Genomic DNA, 15221 nt, shown 5'->3' with positions numbered 1-15221 from the left:
TACTTGATACATTTAAGTTATAATTACACAATTCAGGTAAGGGTCTGTTTATTAATCTTTCTGTAAAATGATATAATAATGTATTTTAAAAGTAAAGAAATTCATTTACTCAACAAACATTTACTTAGAGTACACTAAATATCAAGCCATACGCTGAGTGTATACACACAGTGATCATACAGTGGTTATACACACAGTGATGCAAGAGACAAAAGAATGAGTCTAGTGGGGGTGGGGGGGAAGCAAACATTTAACAAGCACAGTATGTGATCATTTAGTCACAGTTGTGCTGAGTAAGAGCACAGAGGAGGAAGAGCTCGGAGCACAACAGGGGCAGAAGCGCAGATCAGACTAACGCACCAAACAGGCACTTAGGGAGCACAGCCAGTACAGGAACTCGACTGGCTGGGAAGGGACAGGCGGAGCCCGCAGGAGGTGCCACTCACAGGGAGGGCACGGCTTTCCAGGCAGGCCCCAGAAGGGGAATTCCAGAATATTCCAGAAGAGGTGGGATCCCTAGGCCAATCTTAGGGGTGAACCCTGTTCACAGGTGCCCAGTGCAAGCCAACCGCACAGGGGCTCTGGACACACCGACAGACGGAGGAACAGAGGGATAAGAGGTTTCCACAGCAACCCCTTCATAGGTCGCCGAGGTCGCCACCCCGGGGGCCAAGAGCGTCCTCTGCAGATTGCGGATTCAGGGCCGTCCGACGCTCCCTCCCAGATTTGGGAAACGGAGGCTCCGAGGGGACGGGCCGACCATGGACACGCCAGTGACCAGGAGCCCAGCCCTGCCTACCGCCTGGGACAGGACGCGCTACCTTATCCACCTGGGCGACGCAGAGCATGTCTCGGCCTTCCAAGAAGGAGAAGACGTGCAGCAGCTCGGGCAAACCCATCTGCGGCTCCACGGCGCCAGCCCCCATGGTTGCCTGGGTCGGGCTACGCCTTCGCTGCGCTTCCGCCCCCGCAGGCCGAGCCCCGCCCGCTCGCTTCATCCTCTCCCAGCCTCCGCGCTTCCGTTCGGAACACCCACTTCTACTAATCCGCTCACCGGCCCTGCTTCTACTTGGCCTTAGACTGGCTTCTAACCCTTGTCCTGACATTCGCTGAGACCCTCGCCCACCCCCTTATACTGACATTCATCCTCGTTCTGACCTTCGCCCTGACCCTCACGCGGGACCCTGTGGTGCCCCTGAACCCAGCACCTCCCGAGCCCTTGCCCTGGTGCTGGCCCTTATCCAGACCTTGACCCTCTTCCTCAACCTCGCCCTAATCATCACCCTTGATTTCATTAGCATCTGACATCTACCACACTCCTGTCCCTACCCTCACCTGACCCTGACTCACCCTAATACACACCTTCATCCTGAGCTTTGCCCTAGCCCCGACCCTGGCCTTCACAATCACCTTCAGAATGATCCTCAGCCTCCGTCTTACACTGGCACTGGCCCTTGCCCAAGCCCTGGCTCTAACCTGGTACTTCCCTCATCATGGCCCCTGCCCGGGCTCTCACCCTACCTAGCCTTAGCCCCAACCCTGGACCTCACCCTGGTTTTGGTCGTGGCCCTGGCCAAGATCAGATCAGAGTTAGTGTAAGAGTGAAGGTCATGATCAAGCTCAATGTCAGAGCAGCCAGGGTCACAGTCAGGATGAGGGTAAGATCAGAGACAGAGTGATGAAGATCAGAATCAGCGTGAGGGTGAGTGTCCAGTTCAAGGTAAAATTCTATGTCAGGTTAAGGATCAAGATAAGACAATGGTCAGGGTCATGGTGTCAGAATCAGGTTCAAGGACAAGATCACTATGAGGGAAATTTTAGATCCAGGGTTAGGTTCAAGATCAAGTTCAAGATCAGTGTGAGAGCCAAGGTTAGGATCAGGTTGAGGCTCCATTCGAGAGGATCAGTGAGAGGATGAATGTCAGGATTAGGATGATGGTTATTGTCAGGGTGAAAGTAAGATTGAAAGTTGGATTCAAGTTGACAGTGGATGTCCAGTTCCGTGTAGGATTCAGGGTCAAGGTGAGGGTGAGGTTGATGTTCAGGATTAGAGTCAGTGTCAGGTTCAGGGTCAAGATCAATGTGAGGTAGTGTCAGGGTCAGGGTGAACATGATGTTCATTGTGAAGGTCAAGGTCAATTAAAAGTCAAGGTGGGTCCCTTTTCTATTGCTGCTGGAAGGAATTAAGTCCTCCTCCTCCAACTCTCCCTCCCCCCAACCCCCATTACATTGGCCCAATCTGCATAATCCAGGACACTCTTTCCATCTCAAAGTCTGTACGCTTTAATCACATTTGCAAAGTCCCTTTTGTGTGTAAGGCAATGTATTCATAGGTTAGGACATGGGCATCTTTGGTGGGGGGGGGGACATTATTCTGCTTACCACAGAGGGTCAGAGTTTGGTTTATAGTCAAAATCAAGTTCAAGGTTAAGTTTCAAAGTGAGGATGGGTCAAGATGAAGGTGACGATCAGGCTGAGGACGAGTCATCATAATAATGAAAGTCAGTGTCAGTGTGAAGTTCAATTCAGGGTCAGGGTCTAGATTAGGTTCAAGGTCATGATGGGATTAGGGTGTCAATGGTGACAGCCAAGTGTGAGTCCATGTTCTGTGTGAGGCTCAGCATTAGGATGAGGACCCAGGTCAGGATGAAGTTGAGGTCTAGGTCAAGATGAGGGTCAGGATCAGGATCATGGTCAGGCTTGGTGTGCAGACTAGTTTCAGCTTGAGTGTACAGTGTAGTTCAGCATCAAGGTGCAAGTTCAAGGGCAGGGTGTGTCAGTATGATGGTCCTTGTCAAGGTGAGGATTCAGTCTAGGGGCAGAGTGAAGTTGAGGGTCAGAATCAGATTGAAGGTGGTGAGTATCTCATTTATCACAGTATTCACAATCAGTGTGAGAGAAGCTGTCATTGTCAAAGATAAGTCAAGCTCAGGACAAGTGTCAGGGACATGTTAACGGTCAGGATCAGGATCATAATGAGCATCAAGGTAAGAGGAATGTCAATTAGAGACCCAGGGTTAAGGTTAAGATGAGAGCCAAGTTCATGGACAAGGTTTAGTTCTAGGTCAAACGGGGTCAGAGTTTGGGTGAGGGTCAGAGTCAATGCCAAGATCAAAGCCAGGCATGGGTGGGGAAGGGGCTGGCAAAGAATTGAGTGAGGGTGAGAGTCAGTGTATATGTCAGGGTCAGGGTGATAGGATCAGGTTAAGTGTAAGGTTTAAGGTAAAGGTGAGGGTCAATGTCAGGGTGGAGTAAGCGTTAGAGTCTTTGTGAGTGGAACTGGCTGAGGGTCAGTGGTCAGGGTTTGGGTACAGACTTGCGTTCATACGAAGGTGAGAGACACCAGAAATTGAGCTAGACTGAAGCTTAGAGTCTACAGATGTGGCTGGACAAACAGGCAGAGGCCAGATCCTTAAAACATCTTTAAAGACATATGGGACACTCAGACTCTTCCCTGAAAGCAACAACTAGAGTTTACTGTGCTTTGCCCTCTAAGAGCTTGGAGAGCAGTGACTGTGGCACTGTTAGTCACCTCTGTGACTGCAGTGCTTACAGAATTTTAGCCACATGAGCACAAAATGAATATTTTAAGAATACAAGATTGCTAAGAATAAGTTTCTCTGACTTCTCTGTTTTTATCTATCTGTGAACCAATACCACATTGCTTATTTATTACAGCCCTATGATAGTCTTGGTATCTGATAGGGCAAGTCCTTTCATCATTTTTTGCCTTTTCTTCTGCTTCTGCCTCCTCTTAACCCTTTCATTTCCGCATATATTTTAGAATTGGCTTACCAAATTATTTAATAAGAAAAACAAGAGCCAGTTCAGATTGTATTGGGATTTACTGAATTAACAAATGAGTTCCAGGAATGTCTGTCTTCTTATTTGCCCAGTATCTCTGAGTAAAGAGGAGGCCCATGTGGTCCAGGCTCACCCGTATCCTGAGGGTGATGTTGGTAAACCAGCTTAAGGTGTGGAGGGTCACTTATTGGGTCCCCAACTTGAGCCATTCCTGGGTCCTGATTTCTGCCAACTCACCTCCAAAAGGGAGCTCTGTCACATGAAGCACCTAGCAATCCCCCAAGACTAAAGTCGCCATGAATGGGGCCACTTTCCCAGTGACCACAGAGAAGCAAGGGCCAGGGGATGATGCTACCTCAGCCACTTCCCTCAGCTGGAAAGGAAGAGGGGCATACATCACGTAGAACTACCGGGCGTTTTTATAATAAATCTCAAAAGTGAACTAGTGTTTAATGTCTCTGAGAACAAAATCAAACCAAACTTTCCTTCCCACTTGGATTTCCGACATGAGGACATCCTACACTCAGCGCTCCCCCAAATGGCTCTACCAGGACTGTCCCTGACCAGGAAGGCAGCAACTAGAGAACCAGCCCCATGGCAGGCATGGCAGCGGAACTCACTGCCTCCTTCTGATGGATCTGTTACCAGCAACAGATGGGAGGCCGACAGCACAGGCCGAGGGTCCCCTCTGCTGAGGCTGGATGGCCTGGCCAGGAGCAGGACCACTGTGGTCGAATCAGGCCGGAGCAGAAGAACAAGAGGCCTGGCTTGTCCTGGGGAGGGAAGGGGGCGACACGCCTGTGGGGCCTGGCCCAACGTCTCAGCCCTCCAGGATGAAGGGCCGAATCAGCTCCGGGTTCAACAGTGACTCCTCGAGAGGCCGGTCCACGTGGAGGTCATGGACGTGGGGGGGGTCCTGGGAGGGGCCTTGAGGGCAGGTCCCCCTGGGCGCTGAGGAATTGGCAGCTCCGAGGGGTGGGCAGGCAGGGGAGCTGTGAAGAAGTACTGGTGCAGGAAGGCCTGAGGGTAGCAAGCAAGGGGCAGCAAAAGGAAACTGGTCACTTCCCCGTCCCAGCTTCAGCCACTTCCCTCCGAGGAGGAGATGTGAACATTGCCCTGGAGAGGATTTTGCCTTCATCTGCTCATCGTTCAGGTGACTCCAACACCTCGGAGTGCTCACTGTTTGAGCACTGCTCCAGAGACAGGAGATGCAGCGGTAAACAGAACAAAGAGCTCTGCCTTCAAGTTTTCCACATAGTGAGGAGTGGGGGTAATAAACACGATAAAGAAGTAAGACAAACAGGGCATCAAATGATTAGTGATGTGGGAAAGAGAAAGTATGAGGGGGGGATGAGGAATACTGGAGGGTCTGCAGGCCTGAAGAATGGTGAAGGGAGGCCCCTGGGAGGTGGCGCTCAAGCAGAGACCTGAAAGGTGAATGAGTGAGGCCTAGGGACAGAAATGCACAGACCCCCAGGACATGGAGAAGCCCTGGGGCCCGAGGGGAGTGAGCAAGGGGAATGGGAGTTGGCAGAGTCACAGAGGTGATGGCCCCAAATGTGTGATGGCTGTGGGCCACTAGGACCTGGCTTCTCCTCTGAGGGAGCCCCAGGAGGGCCCTGCAGGCGAGGATGCGACAGCCTACCTGGACAAGGTCCCTCTCTCTGCCACGTGGAGGAAAGACTAAATGGGCAGGAGAAGCAGATTCTGGGAGGCAATGGGGGCGGGGGGGCGCTTAGAATGGGGGCAGCAGCAGGGGGCTGAGAGGTGGTCAGTTGGCCTCAGTACACTCTGAAGGTGCTGCTGACATGGGAACTCGCCAGGGGCATGTGTAAACACACACTGCTAGTGCCGAGGGCAGGGAGCGGAGGCTGCCATGAGGCCAGATGGACAGATACACCCGACAGAGGCCCTCACACCATCAGCCATCAGCCCATGGTCCTCCCCTCCTCCCCTGCCTTCTAGCCACGACCCATCCCTCCTGGGTCCTCCTCTCCAGGCCTCTGCTCATCATTTCTCTTGGGAAAACAGCTCCCCATGCTTAAACCTGCCCTTCTCCAGGAAGCCTTGCATGACCCCAAAGTCAGTCCCAACATCCCTCCCCTCAGCTCCCACAGACTGACGGCCCTGCCTCACCACAGGGTGGAGACCCCACAGGCACAAGCCACGTCTGTTCACTCTGGATCAGGGTCCAGGACAGTGCTCAGCACGTGCCAGATGCTAGTAAATTCTTGTTGAAGGAATGAAGGGACGAAGAAGTGAGTCACCAATAACCCAAGACTCGCTCTTCTGCGACGTGTGCATGCCCTTCTAATGGGCCACCCCTGGCCACCTGCCCTCTAGGGTCCACTCAGGAGAGGCACACCTGCCCTGCACCCTCCTAACCCTGGCTCCAGGGGTTCTGGTCCCAGCCCATCACAGGTTCTGAGAATCTCAACCTGCCTAGTCAAAAGGACACGGACGAGGAGGGTCAGGGCAACGGGTGTCACCCTACCTGGGAGGCTGCAATGCGCTGGCGTGGAGGGTAGAGGAGGAAATGCCCCAGCAGGTCCAAGGCCTGGGGAGAGGCATCGGGCAGCACCTCCTCCAGGGGCACGGGAGCCTGCTCCTTGAAGGAGATCTTGTTGTAGTCAGGCAGGTCCTTGATCTCCTGGAGGAGAAGGGGGTCCATCAGGGCCGGCACCCACCCCGCCAGCCCCCTTAAGGTGTCAGTTCTCGCTCCCTGTCACCTACCTGCTCCCATTCACTCATCACTCCCCCATCCATGCACCCCTGCTCACATGTCACTCATGACATCACGTGCTCACTCAGTCCTTCAGTGCTTCCTCCACATCTCAGGCGCCTGCTCCATGCCCAGCTCGGTTTGGATGCGTGTGTGCTGGGGACGGGTGGGAAGGGATAGGGCTTGGGCCCTGGCCCTCGCACCTCCAGCAGGGCAGGGGAGGAGGAGACCCCACGCTGGGCCAGGACCGAGGTCCGGCAAGTCAAGGAGGCATGGGGCCACGAGAGAGAAGGTGCGGGGCAGGGGAGTCACTAGCTATTGGGGTAATAGAAGCCACCCGCCCCCACCCCTTCCCACTGTAGGCCCCTGCAAACCGGCCAGACTTGAGGACTGGGGGCGCCCAAGATTCGAAGCACACAGCAAAGCTGTTCAATGTCATTCTCCCCTGGGAAAAGGGGGGACCCGTTCAACAGCTCCCCCAGGATGCAGCCAACAGCCCTGCAGATACAGAACCCAAACAACTCAGAGATCTCACACCATGGAAACAGATCCCCCCACACCACCACCCACACCTCACACTGTGGTCAAGATACCCACAAAGTAGCCTTCAGGCTTCATAGCTAAGGATACAGATCCCCAAACAGTCAAAGACTTCAAGCCTAGAACACAGAGCATATCCCCCTCTTTAAACAGCTCTCAGGCCTCAACTCTGGAACACACATCAACCCCTCAACAGTTCTGAGACTTCTCAGAGCCTCACATTCTGGGACACACTGCCACCTCCTCCCATTCTGGGGCAGACTCCAAAACGGCCCCCAAATCTCAAACTCTTAGGCATATACAAACCATCCTACCCCAAATAAAGGTTCAGGGCCTTCATATCCAGGGACCCAGGCCTCTAGATAACTCAGGAACATTGCATCCTGGGATATCACCCCCTGCATAGCAGCTTAGACGCCCCATGCCTCGGACCACCTCCCCAACCTCAGCCCAGAAGCTTCCTACTGGGACAACCACTCTGATCCCACTTGACCCCTCCCAGCTCAAAACTGTCATGGGGAGGAACACTGATCCCAAACTCCTCAGAGATACTCTAACCAGGGGAGACACCCCCATGGCAACCTAGAGCTCACAGCAGGAAAACCCCCAAATGGCTTAGAGACCTCAATGCCCAGGAGGAAAAGGTGACCCAATGACCCACACTCCCCCTTGCCCAGCCCATAGGCGTCTCACCACAGGTCGACACCCTGATCATACTGGCGGGCACCATACAGGAGCTCAGGGGCTCGGTACCACCTGTGAGAGGAGGGCAGGTGGTCACAGCCAGGTCACCGGTCTGTCAGGAAGCTGCCTCGGAAGGTCATCCTGGCCCCCACACCAGCCCCAAGAGCACTGTTTGGACAGAAGGTCCAGAAGCATCTCTTCGCAGCAGGAGGGTTGGGGCCTGTCTATTGCCAGGTCCTGCTTGGGAACTGGTCCTCCCTACCTGGTGGCCACCTGGTGCGTGTAGAGACGGCTGCCATCTGGGGAAAAGACCCGGGCCAGGCCAAAGCCCGCTATCTTGAGCTGGCCCGAGGCACTGATAAGCAGGTTGGCTGGTTTCAGGTCCTGAGAGCACCTGAAGAGGCATCAGTCCCTCCAGAGCCCCCACAGGACCTCGGGACAGGAGGGCTTGGCAGGCTGGGCACCCAGGTCAGCGCAAGACCCGACCTCCTCCAGGGCCCCAGCCCTGGCCTCCTACCCATAGGCCCTGCCACCTCTGTCCCTTTTCTAACCATACCTTTCATCAAGGGCTGGCCTACCCACAGCCCAGCCACCCCCCCGGTCCCACCCCAGCCCATGCTGGAACTGACCCGATGTACAATGTTGTTGGCATGGCAGAAAGGGACCCCCTTGAGCAGCATCTGCAGGTAGCTCTTGACCTGCGCCTGGGTCAGCGGCCTCTGGGCGTGGCGCACCACCTCAGCCAGATCTGACAGCATGAACTCGAAGGCCAGCACGAAGCCTGCGCCATGCGGGAACACGGCCTTCAGCTGTACCACCTGCAAGCGGGGCATCCCGTCAGCCGCCAGACTCACATGGCTCAGACTCTCTCTGGGACCCTCAGCCCTTGCACCAACAGAGGACCAGGCAGGCAGAGATGGTGGCATGAGATCTGAGCTCAGAATCAGGGAGCTTGGTGATCTCTTGCTTCCCTCTCCCAGGAGAAGGCAAGTCCCTACTCTAATGCTCCAGTAAACACTCAGGGAAAAGGAGGTCTAAGAAAGGCGACTTAGGGCAGTGTCTGGTCCCCCACCCAGCCCACGAACTGGAAAATCACCTGGAAACACACACACACACAGGTGATCACAACTCCCAGCACTGGGAGAGCAGGAGACATGTCACATATACTTCCTGAGGGCCCACGAGGTCACAAGGGCAGGCTGCACAGTAGTGAACAGGAGCAAGGGCTGGTGGGTCCCGAAGGACTTGAAGGAGTTCAGGGGACAAATGACTGACAAATGACCAAACAACAAACGTATAGGGTATTCTGATGAAGATTCTGATGAAGAAAGAAGAGGAGGCATCTGGGAAGGAGCTCTGGGCCAGGGGACAGCAAACACAAGGCCCGGAGGCAAGAACAGGAAGGAGGCTGCTCTGTTCTGCACTCCTGGAGCCTAGACAGTGCTTATCACGGGCGAGACACTTAAGAAGTTGTGAATGAAAAAAGAGGCTGGAGCGGGGTGGAAGCAGATGGTGACAGTTCTTTCAGAGTGAAGAGAAGCCTCTGGAGCTTTTCAAGCCAGGGAGTGGATGATTTCATGTACATTTTTTGACTGTGGAGTGGAGGCAGTGGCCGGGGGGCGGGGGGGCAGGGGAGCCTGCTGTAGTTGTTCTGATGAGAGGTGAGGATGGCCTGGGCCAGGGTAAGATCTGGAGTGTTTTGAACGTAGACTCTTCAGGCCTGCTGATGCACAGGACATGGGACCGTATCACCAGCTTCCTATGGGCCCTCCACCTCTCCCACACACAAGCTGTCAGCAAAGCCCTTTTACTTTCCTCAAAAAACAAGAATGGCCATATTGCTGTTTTTCTGATGTTGAGGGTAGTAGACACTCATTTTACAGATTGGGACAAACAAATACATTCAGATAATACCCAAAATTATAATGAAAAAAACAGCAAAAGAAAAATCCTATCACCTACAGTCAACCTTAGGAGTCTATTCCACCAGACTTTACAAGAGACATGGCACACACAGGCATGTATTCGTATATATATACAAAATATTTTCATACAAAACCAAGATGACACACACAGTTTTATAACATGCTTGTGTCACCCAATATATCAAGGACATCTCCAGAGAATAAGAAACAAGTCAGAGTATCACCCACCCTTAGGTGGGTGGACCTACCCTTGTCACTCCCTGGGAAGTTAAGCACATCCTCTACTCAGGACATGGACAAGAGAGAATACCACAAAGAGAATGAAACTGGGTGTGTGAGGTGTCTCTCCTCGTGTGCCCACAGCCCCTCCCAGGCCTGTCACAGCACAAACCACGCCAGATGGGCGCTGTAGCCTTTGGCCATCTCCCCTACCACACTTCAGTTCTCAAGAGCAGGGTAGGGGCTGGTTTCTGTGTTGCCAGTAGCCAGTAGAGGGTAGAGTCTATGGGAGGCCCCAGTGTTAAACCGTCCTGATTCTGCGATCAGACCTGGGCCAAAGCCTCCACAGACAAGCGGAACAAGCTGAGCACCGGTAAGCTGGTGGCTGCGCCTCCTCCCCTGGCCTGAGATAGGGAGGGCCTGAGCGTGCCTTGCGGAGCAGAGGACGAAACTCAGAAGGACAATATACATAAAGCAGTCAACCTGGCATGCAGAACATAACAGGAGCTCAATAGGTGGCAATTATCATTATCATCAGAAATCACCAAGTGTTTTGAGAAAAAAGGAATAAGTTAGTGAATGAGCGAACGAGTACGCGAAGAAATAAGCGAGTGAACGACAGGGAATGAATGAGTGAAGTAACTGTGTGAATGAGGGTGAACAACAAGTGGAGAAAAAAGGGAGTGAGTGAGGGGTGAGGAAGCAAATGAGTGAACAGAGTGACTGCAGGACCTCGGAGTGAGTGGAGGAGGGCGGGAACCAGCACCTCAGAACACCAGCCCCACTCACATACTGACTGTCCTCGATCTCCTGCAAGGCCTTGATCTCCCGCAGGGCCTGGTTGGGGATGCCATCCTCCAGCCGCCGCAGGGCCACCTTCTTGAGGGCAACGATCTCTCCAGTCTGTTTGGGACAGGACGCAGACACTGCAGGCCCATCCCCGGCTGGAAAAGGGGATGCGACGCCGAGGCCTGAGGCCCTCGTTGGGGTGGGACGCGCCCCCCACCCCGGGCTGGAGGGAAATCAGGGCCAGCAGGCGCAGCGCTGAGCAAGCAGCTCAGAGACATCCACGCCACGCTCCTAGGGGGCACTCGCCTGAAGAAAGCACCGCTGGTTGCTGGACGCCCTCCACTCAAGAGAGCAAAGGAGGCGGGAGCACGCCACGAAAAGCTGCGGGGAGGCAGGAGCCCAAGCGTGGGTCGGGACAACGGGTAGATCTCAATGGAACCGAAGGAGGAAGGGCTGGGTGCTCACCTCCACGTGCTTGGCCTTGAAGACGATGCCGTGCGCGCCCTCCCCAATGCGGCCCAGGATGCAGTACTGCTCCATAGCCCTCTGCCAGACACCCGGACCCTCTGCAATCACAGCCCCTCCCCGGCACCCGTACCTTTCCGCATTAGCCCGCCCTGCCTCCCGCGCCCAGATGCGGCTGCCTAGCAACGGCGTAGGAAAGAGCGCAGAGGCCGGGAGGCCGAAGGCAGCTACAGGCGGCGTCCAGGCCTGTCTGCGCCTTCCCCTAGGCCCTCGCCATCACGCCTCAGTGCGCTTCATTCGGCGGGAATCACCCGTGCGCAGACCGTGCCAGCAGGAGCGAGAGCCACCGCCGACCCCTCGCGGCACTGCCGGGCGTCACGTGACGAGTGACGCCTGGTTACGCAGAGGGGCGGGGGCATGCAGCCAAGGAGCAAGGCGGAACAGCCTTGGCAGCGGGCTATATAGGCGGGAGGGTGGAGCCGCTCTCCGGGGTGGAGGCGGGGCACTCAGCGAGGCAGGCGGGGCACTCAGCGGGGCGAGCGGGGGCACGGGGCGGGGCCGCACAGCCGGGGGCGGGACCGCGGCGCCGAGGGCATGGCCAAAAGGTGACGGGGCGGGGCCGGCTACTATGGCAGGCCAGGGTACCCTCGCCCCCATACCTAGAGGTGCAAGCTTCCACCTGTGAGAACCTACAGGTGCCATTTCCACCTATGAGCCCCAAAGCCAATGATGATTGAAGCGAGACGGGTTCGGGTCTGCATTGTGGAGGGAGCGTCAGTTGGCAACATGTAAAGACAACGTTTAAAGAGTAAAAAGTCTGACCCAGAAAGTCCATGTCTAAGGGCTTCTCATGAGGAAACATTTGGAGGCATTTGCAGCCTGAGTGATTTTTAAGAAGTTCATGCCATGAAAGGATGTTGACAAAAAACACAATTAGCTTTTTAAACTTCTGAAAAGGTGCTCAATCTCATACACAATGAGATAAATGTAAAACAATCTACAATTTTCCATCTTTGGGATAGCTAAAGATCTCAGATCTAACAGTCCATTTAATCTTGGAGAGGCAGCAGTGAGTGGTGGCATGAAGCAAGATCTTAATTCCGTGCCCAGGAATTGAACCTGGGTAGCCTAGATGAAAACCAGGAATCCTAACCACCACCCCTTGGCTCTTGCCCCCTGTGAAAAATGCATTTCTCATGGAGGCAAAACTGTAAAAACAGGTACAAAGTTTATTAATAGAGACACAGCACAACAACAACAAGTGGGAGAGCACACAGAGAAACAGTTTGTTTAGTTAAGATAGAAGCAAGGCAGAGATGCACACCTGGAGACAAAGGGTGTGGGTGTCCTCCCTAATGAGGAGGAGCACAGTAAAGAGGAGGTTAAGTCATTTATATAGGGCAGTTCTTCTGGGTCTTTGTGTACCTTTGGCCAATTATCTGGTTTCCTTTTCCACACCTGACCTGCCCTAGGACCCTCCCCAACGTGCATGTGCAACTTTTTTCCAAGATGGATTACAGCCCAGAGGCCTATGGGATGACCTTAGCATCACATATTATGGGGTGGTGCCCCCTCCCTTTTGACTCCCAACGAGCCTTTCTGCACATGTGCCCCAAGGGTGGGAAATGTATGACCCCTTGATCTTTTCACAGGGTTTAGTCCCACTCTGTCCCTGCCATAAAAATGTCCAGTGTCCAGTTATTTACCCTATTTCTGTTGCTGGTTTTTATACTGAGGTACACATCTCAAAATATAGACAGGAGTCCAGTCATAAATACGTAGTCCTGGAGCCCATTTATCTCTTGCTTCAGGAAATGTAAACAGGGGGCTGGTTATGAATGTCCGGCCTGGAGCACAACTTCTTTTCACCACAGGAAGGGCAAACAGGAGGCCAGCTGTAAATGTCTAGCCTGGAGCCCCTCTATCTCCTGCCTCACATTGGCCATGCTGTGGGAAAACAGGAGCTTTCATATATTGCTGAAGCATTGGCACTGCTAATCAAATTACATCTGCATATCCCCTTGGACCCAGCAAGGTCTCTTCTAGAAGTACCTCCAACAGATATATTGCACACAGCGAAATGACATGTTCAAAGTTATTCATTGAAGCATAGTTTGAATAGCAAAAGATTAGAAACACCATAGATGCCAATCAATAGGAGACTGTCTAAATTCTGATACACCCATCAAATGAAAAATTATGCTCACTACCTTAAAAATGAACAAGGATGCTTTTTTATTACAATAATAGGAAAATTTCTAAGATGTATTGTTAAGTTAGAAAGGCAAGATGAAGAACAGAGCATATACAGTACCGCTAGCCGTGTAAAAAGAAAAGAAGAAAAGAATATAAAGAATGAATTTTTGTGCATTACAGGATATCTGGAAAATACTCAAGATTTCATGACTGTGCTTACCTGGTGAAGGGACTGGGAGGGTTGTGGACAGGGTAGGAGGCAAATGTTTCACTGGGGCTCTTCGTATTCTTTGAGATGTGAACTGTATAATTTATTAATTCTTAAAAAAAGTAAGAATTTTCAGGCTCAGAAATTCTACTCTGTTCTAACAACTTCAGAAGAAGGCCTTGATGTTCACCCTGTTTGATGATGGCAGAGACCAGACAATAACCCAAATATCCCATGGAAGAGTGGCTGAATAAGTTATGAGAGTAACTTAGAATGACATGCTTTACAGCTATTATAAATGGTGAGGGTAGACACAGTGGTGGAATTGGAAAAGATGGTCTTCAAAAAATAGTACGGGTCATTTGAAAAGTCATATGAGGAAGAAATGTCTATTGACCCAAATCTGAAATCATAAACGAAAACTGATTCCAGATGGACTGCATACCTAAATATAAAAGGTAAACAATGAAGCTCTTAGAAGAAAACATGATATCTTAATGACTTTGGGTTAGGTAAGCCTTTTCTAAATAAGGTTACAGAGAATACTAGAAGGGAAATAAAAATTAGAAGTCAGACTTCGTCATTAGTAAGAACATCTGTTCATCAAAAGAAACCATTTAGAGAGTGAAAAGCAAAGCCACAAAAAGGGACATGGTATCGTAACACATGTATCTGACAAAGCACTCATATCCAGAACTTATAAAGAACTCTTACAAAATCATAAAGAAGAAGCAAACCTTCAGAAAAATTGGCAAAACCTGTGATAGACACTTCACAAAAGGTGATACCCAAATGGCCCATAAGCATTTGAAAAGGTCTGTGCTAACTCCACTAGTCATCAGGAAATTTCAAATCAAAACTTTAATACAATATTACTATAATCACTAGAATCATTCCACTCCTAGGAATTTAACTTGGCAGAAATGTGTAAATATATATATATATATATTCACCAGAAACACACAAGAATATTCATAGCAACACTCTTTTTAATAGCCCAAACCTGGAAACAACCCCAAAGTCTATAGTAAAATAAATAAATAAATTGTGGGATTTTTACCTAATGGAGTGCTACACAGCAATGAGAATAAACAAACCATAACTACTGGCAACAACATGGATGAATCCCAAACACAATGTTCAGCAAAGAAACTTGACAGAAAATAATGTAAAATGGTGCATCTGCTACGGAAAACAATATAGCAGTTACTCACAAATTAAAAATAGAATTACTCTGTGATCCAGTAATTCCACCTCTGGGTATATATCAAAAGAATTAACAGCAGGATCTTGAAGAGATATTTGCACACGCATTTTCCTAGTAGCACTGTTCACAATAGGCAAGAGGAGGAAGCAACCCAAGTGTCCATAGACAGAGAAATGAATAAATAAAATGCAGTATATACATGCAATGGAATACTATTCATTCTGAAAAAGGAAGAAAATTCTGACACTTTCTACAATGTGAATGAATCTTGAGGACATTATGCTAAGTGAAATAAGCAGGTCACAAAAAGAAAAATACTGTATGATTCCATTTATATGAAATATGTAGAGACGTCAAATTCATATCAACAGAAATTAGATTGATGGTTACTGGGTCCTGGAGGGAGGATGAAATGAGGTGCTGTTTTTTAATGAGTATAGAGTTTCAGTTTTACAAGATGAA

General features: G+C 51.3%; 1 protein-coding gene across 22 annotated transcripts in view; it reads right to left on the bottom strand.

The window, feature by feature from the left end:
- Positions 1–11550, bottom strand: part of LOC309664435 (cyclin-dependent kinase 20-like) — a 50765-nt gene extending 39215 nt beyond the window's left edge. For 5 of the 22 annotated variants that reach the window (XR_014265741.1, XR_014265742.1, XR_014265743.1 and 2 more), the window contains exons 1-6: positions 11149–11550; positions 10684–10797; positions 8380–8568; positions 8013–8134; positions 7760–7822; positions 6299–6454 (exon numbers count right to left, since the gene is read on the bottom strand). Coding sequence is in view for 14 of the 22 variants with exons in the window: in XM_082469851.1 (XP_082325977.1) it covers positions 6299–6454; positions 7760–7822; positions 8013–8134; positions 8380–8568; positions 10684–10797; positions 11149–11223 (719 nt within the window). In the remaining 8 variants the exon portion in view is untranslated. Of the gene's footprint in view, positions 1–2259; positions 2813–3826; positions 4825–4846; positions 5044–6298; positions 6455–6900; positions 7025–7759; positions 7823–8012; positions 8135–8379; positions 8569–10683; positions 10798–11148 lie in introns of those variants that run through there. The other 17 variants (XR_014265746.1, XR_014265747.1, XR_014265748.1 and 14 more) reach the window with 14 other exon arrangements.
- Between the last annotated feature and the right edge of the window lie 3671 nt (positions 11551–15221).

This window comes from Balaenoptera physalus (assembly GCF_965194825.1).
Source record: "Balaenoptera physalus genome assembly, chromosome: 7".
NCBI lineage: Eukaryota > Metazoa > Chordata > Mammalia > Artiodactyla > Balaenopteridae > Balaenoptera > Balaenoptera physalus.
This window is presented reverse-complemented; position numbering and strand designations above follow the sequence as displayed.